The sequence below is a fragment of the Leuresthes tenuis genome, unplaced genomic scaffold, assembly GCF_036924035.1.
Source record: "Leuresthes tenuis unplaced genomic scaffold, fLeuTen1.0.hap1 SCAF_19, whole genome shotgun sequence".
Taxonomy (NCBI): domain Eukaryota; kingdom Metazoa; phylum Chordata; class Actinopteri; order Atheriniformes; family Atherinopsidae; genus Leuresthes; species Leuresthes tenuis.
Genome location: NW_027325373.1, coordinates 1,067,487 through 1,084,721, shown reverse-complemented (window position 1 = coordinate 1,084,721; position 17,235 = coordinate 1,067,487). Strand labels below are relative to the sequence as shown.

Sequence of the window (17,235 nt, the reverse complement as noted above, 5' to 3'; positions counted from 1 at the left end):
TCCTATTTTCTGTCTGTCAAACTGTGTTTTCTTTGCTGTTTTTCATAGATGCAGCTAAAGAAATGGGAACAAATCATGTGTCTTTGTGACAAAGTGCCTAAAGATCCAGTTTAAAATGGCTTCTTTGCTAAGTTGTCTGTTCTGTGTCGACACAACACTGGTTCATCCCTTGAGTTAGGAGCCTTTTTTCTGCCTGAATGGGTCAAAGGTCAGAGTTAAGTGGCTGAACAAAGAAAAAACACTGAAAATGTTCAGGAACAAGGACTGAAGATGAGAAAAAAAGCAAAAAATGTCCAAAAAAAATTCTGAGAGAGCTTCAGAAAGCTGCAGAACTATTGATCAGGACACTTAAAGACACTTAAAGATTACAGGAAAGTCTGGCTGCTTGGAGGGAAACAGAAAGATCAGGAGTTCTACACAATATTTGCCTTTTTAAAAGTCTCTTTTGCTCCGTGTTTAGGATTTTGAAAGGTTAGGTTGAGGCTTACAATCATTATCTGGAGATCAAGGTTCCCTCTTCTCTGCTACGTCTCAGCTCTCTTTTATTTTTATTTTATCTGCAGGTGCTTTCAGAAAAAGAACAACATTCAAGCTTCAGAGGGCGCTTCAGCCTGTTTGGCTGCTGCAGATCCAGAAGACTATCGGCAGCGTTAAGGACTGGATCTGATCCAGGCCGCCATGGAGGTCAAGGAGTGGAGGAGGGTCATGTGACCTTTATAGCTGACTGGACACCAGATGCTGTGCCATGTTCTGGAGCATCTGTGGGGGTTTCACCATGCATGCTGGGAGGTAAGCATGGTCTGTACCAGGAGTTCGTGGCAGACTGAGCCTGATTTTTCTGATGTAAACTGTAAAGATTTGGCTGGAATCACAGTTTAGCTGAAGGATATCTCAACCATCAGGCTGCAGAAGGATCTGTGAATTCAAAGGTTCAAAGCTGCAGAACAGTCCAGCTGCTGGGTAAAGAGGATAACCAGCTGGGGCCCAAAGCAGCAACAACAGCAGCAGGTGGAGGACGTCAGAGCAGAGGGGGGGGTGCACCTGGGATGCCAGGTGACACCGACGAGCCCCCCGGAGACGCTGTGGGCCTCAGTCGTTTCTGCTCAGGGACAAGCTGAGGCTGAAACTGTGGGGTCGAAGGATGGGTACAGCTGGGTTAGCAGTGATATGAGGAGATAAGATGAGGGGGCATCTGGTTAGGATGCCCCCTGGACGCCTCCCTGGGGAGGTGTTCTGGGCCCGTCCCACTGGGAGGAGACCCGGGGGAGACCCAGGACACGTTGGAGAGACTATGGCCTGGGAACGCCTCGGGGTCCCCCCGGAGGAGCTGGAGGAAGTGGCCGGGGACAGGGAGGCCTGGGTTCCTCTGCTCAAGCTGCTGCCCCCGCGACCCCCGGATAAGCGGCAGATGATGGATGGATGGATGAGGAGATAAGCAAAGAGAAGGGGTCCCAGCATCGTGCCTTGGGGTACTCCCATGGACAGGTGATGCCTTTAAAAAAGAACAAATGTGTTCTGTGCCTGAGATGCATTTGGAAAGTTCAGATTGAAGGATGAAGCAGTTCCATCCTTCAGTATTTTAAACAGTGTTTGCTGAGGATTTGTTGGGGTTTTTATAAGCGTTAACTCTGTATGTGTGTTTGTGCTGGGGAGGCATGTATGTGACCATGTGGGAACACTGGTGTATGTGACCGTTTCCTCCCCACACCGTGACCTCAGCTGGGAAGCAAGCTAACTCAGGAAGGCCGGAGCACAGCGCTGTACAATGGCCCATCACATGTGCTTTCTGTTGATTTGTCGCTTCAGTTGAACACTAAATCTAACAGAAGGAAGTGCTTATTGTTCTGAGGGAGCATTTTCTCCTTCTCAATGGCAGAGGGACAATGGACTCAGAGGATTATTTGTTCTTCGTGAAAGATGCAGGAATACCGAGCAAACAAACCGAGCTCAGAGTTACAGTTGGTGTGCCCTGCCTCCCCCCCCCCCACAGAGCAGGAAATATCTGGGTCACAATTCCAGGAGTAAACACCCAGAGATGATAACGGCTAATTTTTCATCTTAAAGATTAGAAGAGAAGTCGGGGAGCAGGAACAGACAAGGAGCAAGGACAGGGAATCAGTGTGGCGGCTGTGTTATCTCTGACTGTGCTCCACAGAGACAGGAAATGGGGCTGTTACACACAGGAAATGAGCCGATGGCCCTGATAAGGCGGGAAAATGGCTCCGGAAATCAAAACAAGTCCTCTTAGATACGGCTGTGGGGCAGCAGAGAGGAGGAGAAACGTCTCCACCGGCAGATCCACATGTTGCTGTGGCCTGAACACTCGCTGATCCTCAGATAAACACACGGAGGAGGGGGGGTTATCCTCAGATAAACACACGGAGGAGGGGGGGTTATCCTCAGATAAACACACGGAGGAGGGGGGTTATTTCTTTGTACCGGGACAAAATGGCCTCTTCAACCTCCGCCACAGAGCAGCAAAACTGCTGTGTTTTATTTGTTTTGCATGTTTGTTTTTGCTAAAGGAAGGTTCCTGTCCCTGGGATCCTTCTGTGATCCTTCTGTGATCCTGTGATCCTTCTGTGATCCTTCTGGGATCCACCTGTGATCCTTCTGTGATCCTCCTGTGATCCTCCTGTGATCCTCCTGTGATCCTCCTGTGATCCTTCTGTGATCCTTCTGTGATCCTCCTGTGATCCTTCTGTGATCCTGTGATCCTTCTGTGATCCTTCTGTGATCCTTCTGTGATCCTGTGATCCTTCTGTGATCCTTCTGTGATCCTTCTGTGATCCTTCTGTGATCCTTCTGTGATCCTCCTGTGATCCTTCTGTGATCCTTCTGTGATCACGTTGGCCTCGGAGGCTGGTTCCTGTGTCTTTGTGATCCTTCTGTGATCCTTCTGTGATCCTTTTGTGATCCTTCTGTGATCCTTCTGTGATCACGTTGGCCTCGGAGGCTGGTTCCTGTGATCCTTCTGTGATCCTCCTGTGATCCTCCTGTGATCCTTCTGTGATCACGTTGGCCTCGGAGGCCGGTTCCTGTGTCTTTGTGATCCTTCTGTGATCCTTCTGTGATCCTTTTGTGATCCTTTTGTGATCCTTCTGTGATCCTGTGATCCTTCTGTGATCACGTTGGCCTCGGAGGCTGGTTCCTGTGCCCCTGTGATCCTTCTGTGATCCTGTGATCCTTCTGTGATCCTGTGATCCTTCTGTGATCCTGTGATCCTCCTGTGATCCTTCTGTGATCCTGTGATCCTTCTGTGATCCTTCTGTGATCACATTGGCCTCGGAGGCTGGTTCCTGTGCCCCTGTGATCCTTCTGTGATCCTGTGATCCTGTGATCCTTCTGTGATCCTGTGATCCTGTGATCCTTCTGTGATCCTTCTGTGATCTTTCTGTGATCACGTTGGCCTCGGAGGCCGGTTCCTGTGTCTTTGTGATCCTTCTGTGATCCTTCTGTGATCCTTTTGTGATCCTTTTGTGATCCTTCTGTGATCCTGTGATCCTTCTGTGATCCTTCTGTGATCCTTTTGTGATCCTTTTGTGATCCTTCTGTGATCCTGTGATCCTTTTGTGATCCTTCTGTGATCCTGTGATCCTGTGATCCTTCTGTGATCCTTCTGTGATCCTTCTGTGATCCTGTGATCCTTCTGTGATCCTCCTGTGATCCTTCTGTGATCCTTCTGTGATCCTTCTGTGATCCTTCTGTGATCCTTTTGTGATCCTTTTGTGATCCTTCTGTGATCCTCCTGTGATCCTTCTGTGATCCTTCTGTGATCCTTCTGTGATCCTCCTGTGATCCTTCTGGGATCCTTCTGTGATCCTTCTGTGATCCTTCTGTGATCACGTTGGCAGGGGAACCCATCTAAAAGATAACAAACGAGACGACTTATAAAACTAAATCTACACAAATAAAGAAGACATCTTTGAAAACTTGAGCAAGAAATTCAAGACTTCTTCAAACATTCTGAGGCCTTTTTCTTGGGGATTTTTCCAGGAGTTGCTCTTGCCTTGAAAAACATGAACTTTGGATCCAGTTTGTTAGTTTTAACAAAATATGACTAAAGTCAAAAGAAATCAAAGCTGACTGTCAGAAACAGGAAGTAAGCCATCATCTCCTCTTCCTGCAGCTGCAGAGACATCAGCTGTGGTCCAGCTGCATCTACACAGTTTCATCAGAACCTAAGAACACTTTCCCTGATTTAAAAGGTCTGCTCAGAGGTCCTGAGCCTCACTCTTTATTCTGATTCCTCTCTGAGCACAAAGAGGTCTCAGATTCTGGATCTGCCTCAGAAACCATGCAGCCGTCTGTATCACGCCGAGGTCCCACTGTTCCTGGTTCTTTTAGATCTCCTTTCTTTTCTTTATTGACGTTTTCTGGATTTTTTTATTAACCGATTTGCTCTGCATTACTTGTATTTGTTCGTGGGCATTTTTTTAAGGAATTTTGTTAAATGGTGACTCTTTGTGCTAATTTTCTGTCTGTTTTGTAACTTTCTCTGGTTTTTTTTGCATATTATATTAGTGTTTCTTGTGTTTTCCGTCACATTGTGACTGCTCCCCTGTATTTGTTTAAAGCTCCTCTCCTCGGCACTTTGGACCCCCGACACATTAATCCTTCAACAGGATGAGCTCTGATCTGTTGGGACGTCCCTCACTCATGGGGGAAGACCACGTCAGCGATATTCTTTAATGTTTCCTTTCATTTGTGAATATGTTTTCTGTCACTCAGATCCAGGTTAGACTGTAACAGGATGAAAGTTCACGTCTGCAGCCTGGAAACACGACACCCTGGCTTCTCGGAGCTGGGATGGGATTTTCACAACAATCTGCTGTTCAATGGAAGTTGCTTGAAATTAAAATACAATTGGTGTTTTCTGCAGAAAGCTCTGGCCTCATAATGAAAATGAAAACAGGAGCTGAATTCACACAGGATGACGGAGCTGTGGAGGCACTCTGGGCTGAATGAATGTGTCACATCCAGCTTTTGTTAAAACAGGTGGAATTAGTCACCAGAGGAAGAGTAACCACAGTAAACACGAAGTTTAAACTCGAAACAGAAGCTCCAATCAGAGCAGGTTAATCTGAGTCTGAGTCACCGGCTCGTTAAAGCAGTCATGCTCAGTGACTAATGAATTCACTTTGCTGTATTTATGCTCTCTCTGGGGATTTGTGCGACAGCTCATTATGACTCTTTGTCATCATTAGAGTCGAGTGACCTTTTATATTCGTATTAGTTTAGTGTAGAAACAAAATACAGACTTTTCCAACCGTTTCACCTTTTAAAAGCTGCTCCTCAGCTCCAGTTGTGTCGGTTTCAGTCCTGCAGCCTTCACTGATGTGAAAAAGAAAGCACACCCTCTTCCACTTCTAAGGGATTATGATTTAAAGTCCTCACCGGCTCTTAAAAAGGGGAACAACAGGTCGTTATTTCTGACCTCACAGCTGTGGAGCCGTTTTAGTCACCAAAAATAGTCTGGCGCAACACAACAGGAGCAAATTTGAGCTAAAGTGTAAATATTTGTCCTGATGTGGAGGATTAATGGATGTGGAGCGCTGGAAATACTCCAGCCTGGATGCCTGGAGTCGCCGTTTTGCTGATAGTGTGATAGCAGGCGTACGGTGGCCCTTTCACATCGAGGACAGAGGTGGCAGGTGTCGCTCCGACCAGGACGTCAGCATGCTGACAAACAACATTCCTTCAGAGGAACACAATCAGCTCTGCGCCTGGAAAGCTCATCACTCGGCTGCACGCACACGCTCAAACGCACGCTGCACATGAAGCAGAACATGTCGTGATGTCACGTAGTAGGTGAGTGGGTCATGAGCGCCGGGTTCCTGTCGGCCCAGAAACACCAGAGAATGAGAGCTAATCAAAGCCGAGACGCTGGAGGCTGCCAGCAGACGGAGAGCGGTGATTGAAACATTATGATTGTGTGTTTTTGTGTGTGCAGCTCCTCAAAAAGCCAGATGCTTCCTCTCCTCTTTCTGAGGCTGAAGGTTCTGAATGTTTACAGCCACAGAGAAATGTTCCCTCCTGCTCGCTCGCTGCTGAGATGTGTTGAGATCAGTTTGTACTGATCTATGTTTCTGTGTTTTTTTCTTTGCACGACGGACTTTTAACTTCACTTTTAGGGGTTTTCTGAACTCTTCCTGAGCCCAAGCGGTGTCTAAAGATATTTTCCTCTTTGCGTTCACAGACTTCTCTGAATCATTTCATGATTTTATGAACAGCAGATGATTAAATACACGAATTCTGTGTGAATTTTACATTCATGGCGTCTTTTTTTCATCGTCCTGAGCTTTTTTCTGTGAAAAAACATGTTTCTGAAACATTTCTCTGTGCTGGTTTGGATGCTGAGCTGCTGGAAGGACTTCTGGTCATTTTTTTTTTACATCTAACCCCAACCTATTGATCATTATGATTCGTAACCACGGCAACAGGAAAGTTGTTAACCTGTTGGCGCAGCTAACTGAGCTTTCCAAAGTAAAAGCCCAAGTAATGCCTGCAACAAGACCTCAAATCAAGATGAGTTGAAGAGGAGACGTCTGTGATGCAGAGCAGGAACAAAATAAAGGAAAAGGAGGAAGTTTAAAGCATTTCTTCCTTTAATCATCAGGGGAAATGTGAGATCTCTGGTGGATAAAATGGACGAGCTCGGAGCCCTGATGAGGACACAGCAGGAATATCAGGCAGAGACCTGGCTGCAGGAACAACTCTAACAGCTCTCTGCTCAGCTTTAAGACTATCCGGGCAGACAGAGACTGCAGACAGAGCGCTAACAGTAAAGGAGGAGGATCACAGAGCTGGTTAACAACAGATGGTGGAATCCTGGACCTGGCTGCAGGAACAGCTCTAACAGCTCTCTGCTCAGCTTTAAGACTATCCGGGCAGACAGAGACTGCAGACAGAGCGCTAACAGTAAAGGAGGAGGATCACAGAGCTGGTTAACAACAGATGGTGGAATCCTGGACCTGGCTGCAGGAACAACTCTAACAGCTCTCTGCTCAGCTTTAAGACTATCCGGGCAGACATTTGTTATCTGCAGCAACAGCTGATCTTTAATAATAATAATTAATACTGCAGGGATATAATTTACCTTCAGAGGTTAATAAATTATTATTGAATTTAAAAATTTTGCCAACTGGCACAGTTTACAAAGCAAATCAAAGCATTTTATAAAAAACGAGGACAAAAGTCTGCAGAGCGTTGATCATCAGCACGTCAGATCTGAACACTCAGCTGGATGCTAACAGCTAGCACAACAACAACAGCACAAGATTAATTCAGTGTAGTCAAAGGTATTTACAGCAGCTATCCAATAATAATCACTCTGTGATGATAAATACCAATTGGACTGTATTTCACTGGAAAAGAACAAAGTTAAAGAAATACTTCCTGTGCTATGAAGAACCAAGAAAACTCACTTTTTCTTATTAAATGCATCAGTCAGGAGGAAGCTAACCGGATTCTAATGGAAATTGTTTAAATGTAGAATGAAAAATGAATTAAACATGTTAAAAAGTGTGCCAGAGTGACCCAACCTCACCCACAGCACTGACACTCAATCAGTTGTGAAGATTCATTTGTTCACTTTTATCCTCTGAGGTTACGGTACATGAACGCTGTGACACCAGTAAATCCTCCCTCCTCCATTCGTTAACATCCATCCTTTTACGCTGAAGGTGTTTCAGATACTGCAACAGAGGAACTTGCTCCTTGGAGTCCATTAATTCCAGTTCCAGCTCGCAGGTAAACAGGAAAAGCTAATTCTCTGACAGATGGGTTTTACAGCAGCCTGTAGGTGGAACTGTGGAGATTCAGCATTAAGGGCCGACGCTGGAGTATAAATCAGCCTGTAGACGAAGACTTTGAGGCTGAAAAATTGCATGATGTTGCCAAAGTTTCAAGGTGTAAAAATCCACCAAAGAACTGAATTGTTGTATTTGCCAAAAAGTTATTCTTCTACGTCTCTTCCCCGCCTGCCTCTGCAAACCCAGAGCAGTCTGGCTGCAGGAAGCTCTCAGGGAATCACTCACTTTCTTCATTTTAAAAGACTTTAAAAGTCACAGATGTTCAGCAGCTGCATCGAGGACCTAACTCCTCTCTGCAGGCAGACAGGTGAAAGAATTCAATTTACTCTGATGTACAACGAAACCTGACCTGCTGAGGCAAGATGCAGAAAACAGAAACCCAGAGCAGTGGAAACAGGGAAACTGACACACAGCAGAGAACAAAGGTGACAATCTGGCAAGAAACCATTGTTTCTGAGGACTGAAGCGATGCAGAAGTGTTAACTGGAAGCCGTGAGATGCAGAAAAGGCAGAACTGTTCGTGCACATTGTTTTCCCCACATCTCCAAAGTCTCGTGGTTCTCCTGTGCCAGAATCCACCAAATCCTTCTCTTCACTTGTTTCTGTGAGCTGCCTTTGGGGCCGTTTGGACTGACGTGTTCGCTGCTGAGTGGCGTTCGCCGTCTTCAGCTGTGTTTGCTGCCAGCTGACGTGGCAGCAGCGGGTCGGAGGGCCGAGATGCAGCAGCGGTAGGATGTCCTGTCTCTTATCACTTCCCTTCGCCTCCATTGTTCTCCGAGGCACCGGGAATGTCATCGTCCTCCTTTTCCACATCAACTCGTTTTATTATCCACATTGAAATGTCACCTGCTGCTGAGGCCTTGACTTTTGATATAAAACTGTGCTTTTGTTGTGCGTTTGTCCGGTACCAATATTTGGCCCGCGGGCCAGTGGTCTGGATCAGACGAGTCTTTAATGTTAGCGGCTCATCCTGAGAACATTTCGGCTCTGTACCATCCTGTGTTAACAATGGAGCAGCTGGATGGGGGGAGAGTTATGGTGGAACACGAATCAGCTTCCATGCACTGAAAGGAATCTTCTGTGGAAACCACACAAAGTATTCTGTTAATTAGGGAAATAAAACAGACATTAAGGACAGAAATTAAGTCATCTATAAATGTAAAAGAGTTACATCATCCATAAAAAGTCTAACCTTGTGTGTGAAAAACTAAGTGAACCCACTGCTTCCACAGAAACTAAGAGGGTAAGAAGCAGCCAGCAGCTGCTGATCAATGCTCTGATTAACTGATCAATGCTCTGATTAACTGATCCTCAGTCAGTGTGAGCAGCTCTATAAAAGCAGGAGTTCTGTCAGTTTAACACGATGCCAAGGAGGAAAGACATCAGCAATGATCTGAGAGAAGCAGCTGCTGCTGCCCATCAGTCTGGGAAGGGTTATAAGGCCATTTCCAGACTATCTGGAGTCCATCATTCTACAGAGAGAAAGATTATTCACAAGTGGAAAACATTCAGGACAGCTGTCAATCTTCCCAGGAGTGGACGTCCCAGCAAGTTCACCCCAAGGTGAAGAAGCCCAGAGCTACATCTCAGACTCTACAGGCCTCAGTTAGCATGTTAAAGGTTAAAGGTCACCCCAAGGTGAAGAAGCCCAGAGCTACATCTCAGACTCTACAGGCCTCAGTTAGCATGCTAAATGTTAAAGTTCACCCCAAGGTGAAGAAGCCCAGAGCTACATCTCAGACTCTACAGGCCTCAGTTAGCATGCTAAAGGTTAAAGTTCACCCCAAGGTGAAGAAGCCCAGAGCTACATCTCAGACTCTACAGGCCTCAGTTAGCATGTTAAAGGTTAAAGGTCACCCCAAGGTGAAGAAGCCCAGAGCTACATCTCAGACTCTACAGGCCTCAGTTAGCATGCTAAATGTTAAAGTTCACCCCAAGGTGAAGAAGCCCAGAGCTACATCTCAGACTCTACAGGCCTCAGTTAGCACGCTAAAGGTTAAAGGTCACCCCAAGGTGAAGAAGCCCAGAGCTACATCTCAGACTCTACAGGCCTCAGTTAGCATGTTAAAGGTTAAAGGTCACCCCAAGGTGAAGAAGCCCAGAGCTACATCTCAGACTCTACAGGCCTCAGTTAGCATGTTAAAGGTTAAAGGTCACCCCAAGGTGAAAAAGCCCAGAGCTACATCTCAGACTCTACAGGCCTCAGTTAGCATGCTAAAGGTTAAAGGTCACCCCAAGGTGAAAAAGCCCAGAGCTACATCTCAGACTCTACAGGCCTCAGTTAGCATGCTAAAGGTTAAAGGTCATGACAGCACAGTTAGAAAAAGGCTGAACAAGGATGTCTTGTTTGGAAGGGCTGCAGGAGAAAGCCTCTTCTCTCTAAAAAGAACATGGCAGCACAGCTTAGGTTTGCAAAGCTGCATCTGAACAAAGCTCAAGACTTCTGGAACAATGTCCTTTGGACAGACCAGAGCAAAGTGGAGATGTTTGGTCAAGATCAGCGCGTAGAGAGCTTTATGGAGTGGGTTTCCATGGTAACTGCATCCAAGCCATACAAAGCGTTGGATGCAGCGGCGTAAAGCTGCCGCCACTGGACTCCAGAACAGTGGAGACGTGTTCTCTGGAGTGACCAATCAGGCTTCTCCATCTGCCAACCTGATGGAGGAGTCTGGGTTTGGCGGTTGCCAGGGGAACGGTTCTTGTCTGACTGCATCGTGCCGAGTGTAAAGTTTGGTGGAGGGGGGATTATGGTGTGGGGCTGTTCTTCAGGAGCTGGGCTTGGCCCCTTAGTTCCAGTGAAAGGAACTCTGAATGCTTCAGATACCAAGAGATTTTGGACCATTTCATGCTCCCAACTCTGTGGAAACAGTTTGGGGGATGGACCCTTCCTGCTCCAACATGGCTGCACAAAGCAAAGTCCATAAAGACCTGGATGAGCCAGTTTGGTGAGGAAGAACCTGACCTCAGCCTGATGGAACACCGTTGGGATGAATTAGAGCAGAGACTGAGAGCCAGACTTGTGGAATAATGCTCAAAAACTCCCATAAACACTCCTAAAGCTCCTAAAGATGAAGCTGTTATAGCTTTAAAGGGAGGGGCGACATCATATTAAACCCTCTGGATTAAGAACGGGATGTAAAGCAGATACTTTTGGACATATAGTGCATATCTGGGTTAATAGGTGCAAAAAGCTGAATAATGTCTGAAATTATCTGAATTATCTTGGGCACCACGGCTCCTTCTCCACCCACTTTGTCTTATCTGCCATGGAGTCCAGAAGGGTGAGTCAACAACCCCTCCCCCACCTCCTCCCCCTTTGATGCCTCTGTTATGATTCAAACTGTGAGTCTAAATAAGGCAGAACCAGCAACTCGGACTAAAACACGGAGATTGTATGATTACAGTAGGTGTGGTCCAGCTCCCATCAGCACGCATCCCTGCAGTAAACACATGTGCTCACGTGGCATCGCTGACTTCCACATCCAGGAGGCTATTTTCAGACCGACTTTCCTTTAAGAAGCTGATAAAGGTCCACGTTTGGCTGCGATTTCATGTAGAAACAGAAGAAAGAACTGAATTAAACATTGAGTATTTATCAGAAAACTAACCAGCTGTTGGTTAAACTTCACTTCAAAGTTACTTTTTTATTGGCTCAGTATGAATTGGACTCATTTATATTCTAACTGATTAGTTTTTACTCGACTATATTTAGATGAATTGGACCGAAGTGGCCTGAGGTTTGATTCTGAGTGAAATTTATTCTAAAAGGAGTGAAGAACCAATCAGGAAGAGAAGGAGGAGGAGAAGAACTGGGAGAAAAATAAAGAGAATAAAAAGAAAATGATTAAAAAGGAAGGAGGAGGAGAGAAAGAATAAAAAGAGGAGAAGAAGAAAGATGTGAAGAAAAACAAAAAGATGATGGATGAGGAGAAAAAAGGGAAATTAAAGGAGAAGCAGAAAGATGTGAAGAAGAAGAAGTGAAGAAAAACAAAAAGATGATGAAGGACGAGGAGAAAAAAGGGAAATTAAAGGAGAAGCAGAAAGAGGAGAAGAAGAAGAAGAAGAAGAAGAAGTGCGACAGACGGAGAGAAGAAGATCCGATCAGAAAGAAAAGAAGGAGGAGAAGAACTGGGAGAAAAATAAAGAGAATAAAAAGAAAATGATTAAAAGGGGAAGCAGGAGGAGAGAAAGAATAAAAAGAGGAGAAGAAGAAAGATGTGAAGAAAAACAAAAAGATGATGAAGGACGAGGAGAAAAAAGGGAAATTAAAGGAGAAGCAGAAAGAGGAGAAGAAGAAGTGCGACAGACGGAGAGAGAGAAGATCCGATCAGAAAGAAAAGAAGGAGGAGAAGAACTGGGAGAAAAATAAAGAGAATAAAAAGAAAATGATTAAAAAGGGGAAGGGGGAGGAGAGAAAGAATAAAAAGAGGAGAAGAAGAAAGATGTGAAGAAAAACAAAAAGATGATGATGGATGAGGAGAAAAAAGGGAAATTAAAGGAGAAGCAGAAAGAGGAGAAGAAGAAGAAGTGCGACAGACAGAGAGAAGAAGATCCGATCAGAAAGATGAACTCTGATGACTGACTGCTGGTTTCTTTTCTCTTCTCCTTCAGGAACGAACAGTTTGTCCTCAGTCCCTCGTTCCTGAATCTTACAGCAGCTTCCCTTTCAGCCACAGCTGGATGGAGCTGAATGATCAGCTGCTCTGGACTGTGTGATGGAGGCTCTGCTGCCGATGTGGACAAAACGGCAAGAATGAAAGAGTCTGTCAGAGGAACTGAGGTCTCCCCGGCCTCAGCACATCCTGAGCTTCTGACTAAGGATAAGGAGGGAAAATAAGGAGGGGAATACAGATCCCACTAAGGTTTTTGGGCTCCAGTCGATAAAAACTGTTGCTGTGATGCTAATTCTTTCATTTAATTCAACTTCTGGGCTTTAACTTCAAGCTTTGAGTCATTAAAGAGAAAATTATGTTCATTTGTGGTCTTTAGTTCCATAAAAAGTTAGATGAAGTACATTTATCTCCAGAACATAGTGTCAGAACCCACGAATATAAACCAGGAGCAGCTGTATCCAACTGTAGGGAACCCTGACCGTGTTTTTATAAACCGAACCTCTTCAGTTCCAAAACTCGTCTGAAACCACAACCATGGGAGTGCAGAATGTGTCCTGAGCAGACTGAAGAGCCACCGTCAGACCTTCTGAGCTCCACACAAGCAGCAGGTGTCAGAAACACCGAGTAAATCTGGGTAAATGTCTGAGTGAATCTGAGTGAATCTGAGTGAATGTGGGTAAATGTGAGTAAATCTGGGTAAATGTGCTGCTGAAGTTCTGTCTGAGACAGAAAACTTTGGTCGTGTTCTGACTAAAAAACTCAAACTTCCAAGTCTGACTGAAATGCAGAAATAGAAAGAAAAAGAGTCAGAAAAAGCTAAATTGTTTGATTTTGTTCACCTTAACTGATCAACTCCAACTTTTTGCTCTTTGGACCAACATATATATATATATATACATATATATATATATATATATACATATATATCCAGTCTGGATGAGGAAGTTTACTGATCAACTTAACTCCCTATTAAATAAACTTTACTGCAGTTATTCAGGATTCAGTTCCCCAGAAGTTCTTCTTCTGCTGATGCCCACATTACCTGAGAGGGACAGGGTTAACACATGGGGGGGGGGGGGGGGGGGGGGGGGGGCAGGTGCAGCAGGTTCCTTTTCACCAGGTAAAACCCAGAAAACTCTTGAGATGAGAAACAAAAGCAGCGTTTCTGCTTCGCGGCTCTGAATGACAGGAAGCCTCCACTCATGCTGCTCTCTGCTCCAAACGGTAAACACTCTCTCACACCAGTGCGCAGCGCGTGCATGCGCCCGCGCACTGGCGCGTGCGAGGTGCTGCCGCCCCTCTTTGGCTGACACAAAGACGCACTGGCTGCTGATTGGCCCAAAGTTGGCCGGTTTGGGCTCTGATAAACGCGGAGCCCGCACGGAGCGCACCCACTCTGAGCTGAGAGCAGAAAGCAGCGCGAGGACCCCTCACCTGTCACAGAAGGAGTCAGAGCACTGAGAAGGAGCCATGCTTGCTGCGTGTCTGGAGTTCCTGGGCCTGGCGCTGTGCGTCACGGGCTCGCTGCTGGTGATGGTGGCCTGCGGGCTGCCCATGTGGAAGGTCACCGCCTTCATCGACTCCAACATCGTGGTGGCTCAGACCATGTGGGACGGCCTGTGGATGTCGTGCGTGGTGCAGAGCACCGGCCAGATGCAGTGCAAAATCCACGACTCCGTCCTGGCGCTGACGCAGGACCTGCAGACTGCCCGCGCGCTCACGATCGTCTCCGCCGTGCTGGGGGTGGTGGCGCTGACGGTGACGGTGGCCGGCGCGCAGTGCACCAACTGCCTCAAGGACGAGGCGGTGAAGGCGAAGGTGGTGCACGCCGGGGGGGTGATCTACATCATCAGCGGGCTGTTCGTGCTGGTTCCGCTCTGCTGGATGGCCAACAACATCATCGTGGACTTCCACAACCCGCAGGTGCCTTCGTCCAAGAAGCGGGAGATCGGGGCGGCGATCTACATCGGCTGGGCCGCCACCGCGCTGCTGCTGTTCGGCGGGACCCTGCTGTGCTGCTCCTTCTCCCAGGGGGCCAGAAGCTCGTACCCCATCAAATACGCACCAACCAAGACGATCACAGCCAACGGGGAGTTCGACAAGAAGCACTACGTATAAACGGAGGCTCCGGTTCCACTCGGGTACATTTGGATTTGGATTTCAGGCGCCAACATCTCCAGAGACGCTGCGCCTCTGCGCGTCGGTGCTTCCATCACAGGCACGCGCTGTCAAAAATGTGCAAGTGTCACTGAACTAAGTGTAAATTTGAGCTTTTTTAAGCTCCTAAAGGGGTTTAATCCGGTTTTACGCACCGCAGGAGCCAATTCGATTAGAAATAATCTGTTAACAGAGGCTGAGATTTGTAACAAGAGTTCTTTCATCGTGTTTTTGTTCAGGCTTCGTTGTAAATAGTGTTTTGGACTCATTCTGATGCCTGTTCCCATGCACGTGAACGTGCACTCCGGCTGTGGTCAGAGGAGGAATTTGCATTTGAATGCATGTACAGTGTTTTGTTCTTCCTGTCATTTTATACAGACTTTTTTTAATCTAATAAAGAAAGAAAAAACAACTTTAATCTGTCTGTCCTTGTTTTTTATACCATGAGAAAAGTTCATAAACCTGTTGTGACGATAATCTGACACTTTACAAAAGAAAGAATGGCCTCAGAAGCTTGTGTGGTCAGAAATATGAAGAAATAAAACTATAATTCATGAGTTTCAGGGCAGATGAACAGAGAGAAAATCTGCAAACTCATCTTAATTCCATCAAATTAAACACGTTTCCATAAATTTATGCTGAATGACTTTTCCACAGAGCAGTCTGCTGTCATTAAAAGGTTTAAGTGTCAGTTTGCTGCTGATACAAAGGTTCTTTTACTGGGTTTAAACGGTATTTACGCCTGGAACTGGTGCAGAAATCTGTCTGTCAGAGGCTTCCATTCAACACTCTGCCCCTTTCAGTTCAAAACTCATCGGCAAAGTCATTTTAACCCGTTTGTGCACAGCTCCAGTCGTATTTAAGGGAAACAACGTATACTTGTCTTGTTCAGTTACCACCTCTGGAAACTCTGTTCATGTGTCGTCCCACGATGGTGGAATGACCTACCGAGCGCTACCAGAACAGGGGCGTCCCTGTCTATCTTCAAGAAGCTCCTGAAAACCCAGCTCTTCAGAGAGCATCTCCTATCCCAGCACTTACCTTGTACTTCCCTCCCCCCTCTGTCTCTGCACTTTATCTTTCTGCACTTCCTTCTATGCCTGCACCCTATCTCTACTCTGTCCCCTCTGACAGAGTCGGACTCCTGGGTTCCTTCTATGGAGCTTATTGTTAGCTTTTTATAAAGCTGTTATATCTTCATTTGTAAGTCTGTTTGGATAAAAGCGTCTGATAAATACAGAAACATGAACGTGGTGCTTATTAAATCGTCATCAGACTGCATGTATCTGTGGTTAATTTGAGAGTTATTTGAAGGACCGGTTTAGATTAGCCCAGGCAATGAGAGTAAAGAGTAACTTAATTCTACAAAAGGCAGTAAAAGTGTGGAAGACAAGGAAAGCTGTGATTCGGGGCGGTAAAATCGACCTCACCATTTGAGTCAAGCCTTTTCTATCATTTCAGAGTTTTGGCTCATGGAAAACCTGCAGCCACTGACCAGTTGGCTTCTTTTGGGATGGTGGGAAACAACAAAAAACCTTCAGAGAGCATCTCCTGCACTTCCTTCTATGCCTGCACCCTATCTCTACTCTGTCCCCTCTGACAGAGTCGGACTCCTGGGTTCCTTCTATGGAGCTTATTGTTAGCTTTTTATAAAGCTGTTATATCTTCATTTGTAAGTCGCTTTGGATAAAAACGTCTGCTGAATACAGAAATATAAACTCTATGCTTGACCGAATAGTTCATAACACATTGTTCTGCAGTTATTTCAGTTTTACTCTGACTTTAAGGTCAATATTGAGAATCCTGGCACCTAAAAGAAAATCCTCGGTGCAAGTAGGACCCGAAAATTAGCCAAAATTCTACAAGAAAAGGTCACATTTTGTCTAAAAATGGATTTGTCAACCAACATTTCACAATGATGTGGTTGATGATGCGCCTTTGTGACAACATCTGCACTTAAATTAACCAAATAACTGCTAAAACGTGAATAATAAAGTCTTTCTGCACTTCCTTCTATGCCTGCACCCTATCTCTACTCTGTCCCCTCTGACAGAGTCGGACTCCTGGGTTCCTTCTATGTAGCTTATTGTTAGCTTATTGTTAGCTTATTGTTAGCTTATTGTTAGCTTTTTATAAAGCTGTTATATCTTCATTTGTAAGTTGCTTTGGATAAAAGCGTCTGATAAATACAGAAACAGAAACTGCAGCTGTGAGCTGGAACACCACTTAAGGCAGAGAAATCGATCAAATTTGAATCTAAATCTACGTTTTGACGTCCAACAATGAAACAGCGTTTAAATCAGCTCCTGCAACACAAAGCTGAAGGAAGGCTCCCTACTGACCACCTGCCTGCAGCAGCCAATCACAGCTGTCCTGTGTCCCTGGGGAAGTTTGGGCGCCATGAGGGCAGATCTGCAGGAGCAGAACCCAAAGAAACAGATGATCTGCAGGAGCAGAACCCAAAGAAACAGATGATCTGCAGGAGCAGAACCCAAAGAAACAGATGATCTGCAGGAGCAGAACCCAAAGAAACAGATGATCTGCAGGAGCAGAACCCAAAGAAACAGATGATCTGCAGGAGCAGAACCCAAAGAAACACATGATCTGCAGGAGCAGAACCCAAAGAAACAGATGATCTGCAGGAGCAGAAC

The 17,235-nt window shown here is 45.8% G+C and overlaps 1 protein-coding gene across 1 annotated transcript; it reads left to right on the top strand.

Annotated features, from left to right (window-relative positions):
- The first annotated feature begins 13,791 nt into the window (after positions 1-13,791).
- On the top strand, positions 13,792-14,996 carry cldn5b (claudin 5b). The gene has a single exon (XM_072371521.1). The coding sequence runs from the start codon at positions 13,898-13,900 to the stop codon at positions 14,543-14,545; it is 648 nt and encodes a 215-aa protein (XP_072227622.1). The 5' UTR covers positions 13,792-13,897; the 3' UTR covers positions 14,546-14,996.
- Positions 14,997-17,235: the final 2,239 nt, after the last annotated feature.

Excerpts from the sequence above, each read along its gene's own strand:
- cldn5b (XM_072371521.1), top strand. The coding sequence starts at position 13,898 with ATGCTTGCTGCGTGTCTGGAGTTCCTGGGCCTGGCGCTGTGCGTCACG.